General features: G+C 41.3%; 2 protein-coding genes across 2 annotated transcripts; both read left to right on the top strand.

The window, feature by feature from the left end:
* Nucleotides 1-195: 195 nt before the first annotated feature.
* On the top strand, nucleotides 196-3,913 carry gng5 (guanine nucleotide binding protein (G protein), gamma 5). Its single transcript, XM_083781542.1, has 3 exons — nucleotides 196-340; nucleotides 1,228-1,375; nucleotides 3,641-3,913. The coding sequence occupies exons 1-2, from the start codon at nucleotides 260-262 to the stop codon at nucleotides 1,351-1,353; spliced, it is 207 nt and encodes a 68-aa protein (XP_083637668.1). The 5' UTR covers nucleotides 196-259; the 3' UTR covers nucleotides 1,354-1,375; nucleotides 3,641-3,913.
* A 1,286-nt stretch (nucleotides 3,914-5,199) lies between these two features.
* fuz (fuzzy planar cell polarity protein) lies at nucleotides 5,200-8,203 on the top strand. Its single transcript, XM_083782456.1, has one exon. The coding sequence runs from the start codon at nucleotides 5,558-5,560 to the stop codon at nucleotides 6,875-6,877; it is 1,320 nt and encodes a 439-aa protein (XP_083638582.1). The 5' UTR covers nucleotides 5,200-5,557; the 3' UTR covers nucleotides 6,878-8,203.
* Nucleotides 8,204-8,606: the final 403 nt, after the last annotated feature.

Below are 8,606 nucleotides of genomic sequence, written 5' to 3'. Positions count from 1 at the left end.
TTTTCGCTTATTTTACACAAGATATGCTGTATTATGTCATGGGAACACTGCACCGAATAGGAATGACCCTGGCCTGTTTTCATACGTTTGTTGCCCCCTAGTGGAGTAAAAGCGAGATTGCAGCGACAAAATGTAAAGAATGGACCGGAATCCGGACGTCGTCATCTTTGCTTTTGTCTCCGCATCATGCTCCGCATCCATCCCACTGTTCAGTTCAGGTCACAGCACAGGAATACATTTTCTGACGATAGCAGTGAAAATGTCGAGCTCTTCAAATCTGGTTGCCATGAAGAAAATTGTGCAGCAGCTCCGCTTTGAGGCGAACATAAACAGAGTGAAGGTAAAAAATAATAATCGTTTTTCTTAAAATATGTTTGGCGAAAACCCAAACCCGCTCCATCAAGCTGATGAGCTAACCGTGTTAGCTGACTAGGGCTAACGTGAAAATACAGAGCAGGGCGTGGAGCGCTTTACAAAACCACGTTTTATAAAGCTCTAAAGTGTCTTTACAATTTAATGTATACAATTGTAATAGTTTTGAACTAATACGATTACGTATTAGTTCAAACGACACGGTGCAGTTCTTTGAATGAAAGCCAAAACCGTGCATTGTCCCACCCACCCTTTTATTATGGCCAAGAAAATGTTGCTACCTCTGGATCCTCGTACCGATTAGATGCAAGATTTTTGTTACATTGCATCAAACCATTGAGTAAAATTACTTGGTTTTGGTTGCTCAGCATTGTAGCGACAGAAAAAAAGAATTAGCAAAGCAAAATTAAAAACGAATGCAGGAAGAGGCAGTGGGCACATAAACATTGTGGCTACCTCGGAAGTAAAAATGTGGCTTGATTTCCAAATATTTAAATACGTTCTTTGAACATGCACGGTATATTATTAGACATACATTTACCCTTTAAATTGTTTATGACCATAATGGCTGGCTAGCAACAGGTTTTGTAGCTTTGAATGTCTAAATGTTCAAGTATGTACATTACAGACCATTATTTACATAAATAAATAATATATAATTTAACATTTAGGTGGCCTCTCTTCCTAACGTTCTGTCTGTGTTTGTACAGTCCCAATATTGATATCATTGTGGTAGAAAATGGCAAGCGTCTGTGATCTATGACGTTATAGATTTACTACAAATGATAATTTTTAATGTGAAACTTCCCTGGCCTGGACTTGAGTGTTTTTATGTGGTCTCGATTGTTTACCCAGGTCTCCCAGGCAGCTGCAGATCTTCAACAGTTCTGCATGCAGAATGCCCTCCAGGATCCCCTTCTCACGGGTGTTTCGTCCAGCACCAATCCTTTCAGGCCACAGAAGGTCTGCTCCTTCTTATGAAACCCACTGACAGCATTCATTGGTGAGTAGTACTGATTAGTTTCACCTCTTCTAACCACATACAGTATAAGCAAATTGTACGTAACTCTACTCTTTTTGAAGGATTTGTAATAGACACAAAGCTGTTAAGAAGTAGAAGTATGTGGGTGAGATTGGCAGAATTGGGACAATACCAAGATTAGTCACTCATCGAAAGAACGAAGAGAGTGCTTATATTTTATAACCACCTAAAAGAAAGCAACCTATGTTATAACGTATGAGTGTGTCTACTCATACGTTATAACATAGCCCTCGACCATAGAGAGAACCTACAGCTGGTCCAGGGAATCTGTGCACAAACGCAAGCACAGCCAGACCGCAAACCCATTGGACTTAACCAGATTATAAGAAAACAAAAAGAATGCACAACCAGGCGGAAAACCGTAACCAGATTAACCAGAAACAAAAAGAAAGCTACCTGGCAGCATACTGGAAAGACACAACCCAAAACCAAAGCAAAGTGGAATACTATAGCAGAGCTACCAACCTGCACACATTTTGTGTACCAACCACACAATTCTAGGCGTATAGACACCTAGAATTGCGTGGTTGGTACACAAAATGTGTGCAGGTTGGTAGCTCTGCTATAGTATCTAGCACTAAAAAGATAATGTATATTCACTTTTTAGTGCTAGAATGCTTGAGCACAGTAAACGACCCAAAATGTCCTTGAAAAAAGCCTTGACTAGGTAGAGACTCGGTGAACACAGCCTTACAATAGAGAGAGGCCGCAACAGACAGACCTCGCTTGTTCCAAGGGAAGACAAACTGTGCTCCCACTGTACACAAAATGTGGTGGAAACAGAGCTACACTTTCTAGCCACCTGCTCACTATACCAAGATATCAAAGACGCATAACTTCCCACAGATTACACACACCCAAAGTGAGTTTGAAACTGTGACCGACAAACAACTCCCATATTGGGAGAAATACAATAATGTGCGAACACAGCAGCAAGATTTGTGAACTGCTGAGATAAAAGATTAGCCAATGGAATACAATTTTTTCAATTCAATTCAATTTTATTATAGTGTCAAATCACAACGAGTTGTCTCAAGACACTTTACAACCAACAAAGATCCACCCAGAGCAAGCAATATTGCGAATTTGCGACAATGGTAACGAAAAACTCCCCTTTAGGAGAGGAGAAAACGTCAGGCAGAACCCGACTCTGGGGTGAATACAACCACCCTAAGGACCTGTATCGAGTAGTCCTACTGTACTTGTAAACAGAGCTGCTACTTTTACGCACATTTTTAAATTTGAGGCTTTTTTTTATACAAGGATGAAAAATGCTGCTATTGCTATTTGTCCCAAAATGACTGCAAAAGATTGGCGCTATTTGTTTCGAAAAGCTTTATACTCTGTATAACATGTACATAACGATGCAATGTGACATAGCTCTGTTTACGCAATGCTGTACCCCCTCCAACTGTATATACTTTCCCCATTTTCAACTGTTTTATTAGGGGTCAACTTCAAGCCAAAAGGGCATAGAGTCATAGACCCTGTATTGTTTCCGTTAAAATTCCACCATTTTAGCAGTTTGGCAGTTCTGTGCTATCGTTCTTCACCAAATCCGGCAATATGGTAGACAGAGGGCTGTGAGAATCTCTCAGGAACTGAAGCCCACACTCATTCGTCAAAAGACCTCTGACCTTTTGATCTCCCAATGAGTAAATTGTTATGATTTGCTGTTTTGCTCGATCCACTTTTCATCCTTCTTTGTGAAAGAAATCGCTTTTCCATACATGCATGAATGAAATGTGATGATGTATGATGATAAGAGCGCCCCTCACTTTTTATTTATTACTCAAATAATGTCATCAATGTTTATATACCGGTAGCTCATTGTTTATATTGCATATAGCTTTTCTTTTAGGGGCTTGTAAATGGCAACACTCAGTTAAAAGGTTAATTGAAATGGCAGTACACAAATCAATTACTAACACATTGTCACTGCCTTCACATGACTGATCATGTTTTTGAGGTGTGCTAGCCCATCCAACATCTGGCTTTTTCATACGGCAGCCAAGTCTATGGACTTTTAATGTTTGTTTAGAGCACTTTTAACAAACATAGCAGGCAGCCCAAAGTCTATGGACTTCAAATGTTTGCTTACACTACAGCAGTTTTGCGATATAGAAGGTTTCTAGTTACAGCTATTGCTTTTTTATCTCATTTGAAACTACATCCATCTAATTTCTGATACAGTAAATGACATGTCTTTATTTACTTGTCCTGCAGGCCTTCATTTTGATGCTACAGGGAAAATTGACCTCAACACTGCTCCTCATGAGAAGCCATTATACTGCCACAGAATCTCTGGAGTGTAGAACATGTCAGAAGATGCCATCTATTTTCAGCCACATTAGCGGAAAGGAGACAAGTTTTATTTTTCATGGCACAGTGGTGATTTTCAAGTAAATTATTGTGCCTTTTCTATATGGTTCTATTTTAGTCATCACTGTTCTTGACTTTTTGTATTTAATGATTAAAATACATTCTTTACTACTCAAAGGTTTTGTTTGTTGTTTTATCACCAATGGGATCAAAAAAACTCAGAGTTGAGCAATTGTATTTTGCACTCTGTATTTTATACTTTTTTAATAGTATTTTGCCATTTGTTAATCATGTGACAACATGACGTGAACATTTTTGTTTATAATTGTGTAATGTCAGTTTTATTATAGCAGTTGTGCAGTATAGTAATTTACTTACTATTAATTGAGACCATGTCAAAATGTGGACATTTAATTTATCATCACTTGCGATGCAGCATACACCTTTTGATGGGAAGCAATGTACCAGGAAAATAGATAGCCTATGTCCATATAGTTAAAAGTGCATTTATATTTTGATATGCATAAATAAAGGGTAAAAAGGTGATTTGAGTTATAGTATAGTGTATGTAGTAAATTTAGTATGGAATTGTGTTTTCTATTTACCAGAGCTTAAAAGGACTTACATTTATTGTTTGTCTTAAATTCCACGTGGATTTGTTTAATTAATGCACTGTATAACTATTTTGAAATTACCATGTCACACACCTGTTATTCTCTCATTTTCAATTTGTTTCAATGTGTTTTTCCAGGGGTGGAAAATAAAATTGCATGTACTGTAGGAAAGTAGTTGAGTAGCTTTTTTGTGTGAAAAATCAGGATATTTATTTTGTTTTGAACCTTTTTCCCACCCTCAAGCTATGCCCTCCAGACAAGATGGCCACCACATTTTGAAAGCATTTAACTGAATCGGGGCAGTGATGGTCTGATTTGTGCATTTGTGTTTTCATATTGAAAATGGTTGGTTGTCAAAATACCATATTTAGCCTTTCACAGTGATTTAATCACTTACTTAATCTTGACCTAGTAGCAGGCCTACATAGAACTTTTGTACTTTTGAAGTGAACACAAATCATCTCTAGAATAAAATAAAGTTAAACTACATTAAGGATATTCTTGGTGAGGGACATTAGGGACTGAGCACATTTCATACACAAAGGCAATGTAAACTGTTTTAAATCTAGCGTAAAAGATGAAAAGTAATATTGAGGGGGAAAAAAAGTCAAATTATAATATTTTCTTGTCCTTTATTTACACTAGTATTATTCACTTCCACCCCTGGCAATTAGTTTTTCAGATTAACTCGATTGGCTGTAACTTGCAGTGTACACAAAAATGTCACATGATTTAGAGGCGGGGGGGGGGGGGGAGCTCTGCTGAGTTGTATGGTGGACATGTGATTGAATCTCGCGAGATTTAAGCAACCGGAAGAAAAACAATGCAAACCTCGAATGGGGATGAGTTCTGTTGCTGTGGAAACTGGTATTGTATCCTTTCGCGGAGAAAAAATATAATTTGCTTTAGCTTAAAATGAATGAGCCAAGTTGCTGCAAAAAGTACCACCATTAACTGAATGTCCAGCCTGGTCTGTGCAGCAGCGTGGACAGAGAAGTTGTGCAACAGAATTTACGGATGTAGCCAATGACATGTCTCATCTGTTGACGTCTGGTACGTAAGGAAAAGATGCTCGAAAACAACGCACTTAATAGTATCATTCATTCAGCTAACGTAATTAGCTAGGTGTTAGTATCCCGCCACGTCCGAAGCAGATAATCTAACGTTAGCAAACGTTTCACGTCCACTCTCCACTGCCAGGCGGATAATGCTGCAAGATGGATCAGTGCAGCTTCTCTGTCTCACAGCCAACAGCGGGGTTCCACTTTTTACCCGAGGAGCCTCTAAACAGCTTCCCTTCTCCGTCATTGGTTCCCTGAATGGCGTTCATATGTTTGGAGGTGGGCAGGGCGTGCTATTGTCCAGCTGTGAGACTGACCATGGAGGTAAAGTTGTGTGGAGAGTGTTCCATGATAGTGTGATACTTATTGCTGTGAAGGGACAGCAACGTGGAGGAGGCAGAGGACGTGACAGTCAAGAGGAGGAGGATCTCCATTTGCGTCGGCTGTTGGAGAACGTGTGGAGCTGTATGGTGCTGGTTCTGGGCCAGGATGAGCTGGTGAACATCAGGAATGTGGAGCGGCTGAAGAGGGACCTCCGTTCCTGCTTTGGCCTCATCGATCAGCTATTGGAAGGGAGGCAGGAGGGCATTATGGGGAGTCTGACGCACTGTGCCGACTGCCTGCTACCCCCTAACCCCGCCCTGCTGCAGGAGGCTCTGGAGAGCTTCACGCAGGCCGCAGACAGTGAGTTTGGATGCCTCATGGTCCACGGGCGCATTGCCACTGCCACAGAGAAGTGGTGGCTCCTGGCACCACAGGAAGTGGTGCTACTATCTGCCCTGCTGCGGTCTCTCTCCATGTCTGGGTCTGCCTCTTGCGACTACCCTGTGTTCCTTCCCCATGGCAGCCCCACCGTGGCCCACCGCCTGCTCCGCTTCCAGCTGCTTCTGGGTGTCGATGTGTGCGTGCTGTGCGGCCCCACTCCCTCACTGCACAGGGCAGAGAGGGAGCTGGTTGGCCATTTCTGGTCTCCTCTGGTGGAGACACTGAGAAGTTGCCTGGCTGTCGGGGAGCGCTGCTTGCCAGGCTCTGTATCCCTCCGCCCCGACGTCCTGGCACTCATTGTCATCAACCGTGAAACGCGCCGCTCCGTCTCCTGTGTACAGGCCTCTGCTAACCCTCCTCCATCCAGTGAATCGCCTTTGCCCTCCAAAGCCCGCTGCTGGGAACTTCTGAGGCTGTTCTTTGCCTTCGCCACTGCACGCTACTTCGGCCAGGAGGAGACCCTGTGTGTTTCCCCTGAAGAGAAGGCTCAGAAAGGCAATGCTCTACACGAAGAGTTTGCCAATGGCTTCTCCCACCAGCCGCTGCAGTGCTACCTAGTCACAGAGGAGTGTAAATGCTACAGTTTGCAGACACTACAGCACCAGCTGTTCCTGCTCACACCCCTCTCAGTACCCACATTTGGCCTGCGCTCTGTGGCCACACAGACCCTCTCAGCCATCGCTGGTGGCTCTGTGTTTTAAATCAACATAAATTTTGTACATTTTGATCTCAAACTGAGATATGACTAACATTAGTGTTAATTCACCAGCACAGAATGCAAAGCTTTTCCTTTTCCTTGAATGACTTGAAATAATTGAACAGGCAGGATTGTCTCCCTTGAAAACGTTTTCTCAGTTCTACCTTTTTATATTTAGAAGAACTATTGTTGTCATTACTGATGACTGATGATCTATTTTGGAGCTTCACCACATGAACCCTAGTGTCTGTGTTCTGGGGCCAACAGGTAACCTTGGTGTAGTGGGAAAACCAAGTATCGACCCCTGGGAAATCTGGGAACCCCCCCTTTGTTGGATCGGTTTCTTTGTCCACTTCCTCCTGGGTGTTTTAATATGTGGTTATTCTTAGGCACTACTAACAACAACACTGTTTAGGGCAGTGGTGCTGTTAATGAGGGTATGCGCGTGACATCATACCCAGAAGTTGATATGATGTGATATATGATTATAGTACTTTATTGTCATTTCGCACTGAAATTCGTTTTGTGACCCAGCGCCCTTGTATGCAACACATATACACATTTGACATAACACAGGACAAAAAATAGAAATAAAATACAGTTACATACATAGAAAACATAAGGGCAGAGGGCAATGTCCACAGCTCAGTCTAGTTCTGGCCAAATTCCTGATTAAGCCTCAGAGTTGATTGATGGACAAAAGACCTCTTCAGTCTGACCTTATTGTACGCTGGAACACCATATCTCCTTCCTGAAGGCAGCAACCTATACTCTCCATACAAGACATGGCTAGTATTAGAAGTTATGCAGGAAGGCCTACTCGGTGGCAAAAAACAACTTTCTGGCCTTGACAGTCCATGCATCCAAACAGAAAAGTCTGATTGCATTAAACAATGTTAAATGGACATTAAACTCACTTTTCCACTCACTTTATGCATACGCATACCCTCTATACGAAATGTCACCTAAAGGGTCATATATGGACTTTTTACTGTAGTAGTTGTCGTCATGGCAACCTGTCTTCTCTCTACCAATACTATGAATGACTTCAAACCAAAACCCTGAATCTGAAAATCTGCATTGCAGTGCATGTGAAATGAGAGTATTAAAACTACTGCTGGAGAACCATGGGGAAAAGTTACACTCATATCTAGATATTTTGCTATTTCATATCTTCTGTTTGTTCACTAAAGCTGCTATTCACCGTTCTAGCCTCATAGTTGGACTCCAGTGTCGGGTATTTGTTATCGTGATGACATGCCTCTTTTTTGCATGAGATTTATACATTTCTAGTCTATAAATGAATGTGGTTATTTATTACTATATTGGGACATTCACATGAAATCACTGTTTATGTTTGCCCTCTGCTGGTGAAATATTTTATAGCTATTTAAATATATCCTAAAGTAGCACTGTGTGGTCTTTCTTTCATTAAAGACCTGAAACTGATGTTTAATACAGCATTCAATATGAGACTGAGTTATTTTGTAAATGAGACTCCAAGAGGAACAAATGCAGTTTTAGTACTAACCAATAATGTGTCTGATTTTACATTGCCCTCCAGACATCAGTAGTGTCTGGTTATTAGTTAATGATCAGTGTGACCCAATATTCAGAAGTAATCTCAGGTCAACGGTCAACCGTAGATTATATATAAGATGTGGCCTACTTTGGTGCTGCGCGATTAATCGAAAAACACCTATGAGACCTCATTTCTAAATTTGAGCAAGAAT

The sequence above is a fragment of the Protomyctophum parallelum genome (genome assembly GCF_964188405.1).
Source record: "Protomyctophum parallelum genome assembly, chromosome: 14".
NCBI classification, from domain to species: Eukaryota; Metazoa; Chordata; class Actinopteri; order Myctophiformes; family Myctophidae; genus Protomyctophum; species Protomyctophum parallelum.
Note: the sequence above shows the minus strand (reverse complement) of the source record. Positions and strands in the feature narration are given on the sequence as shown.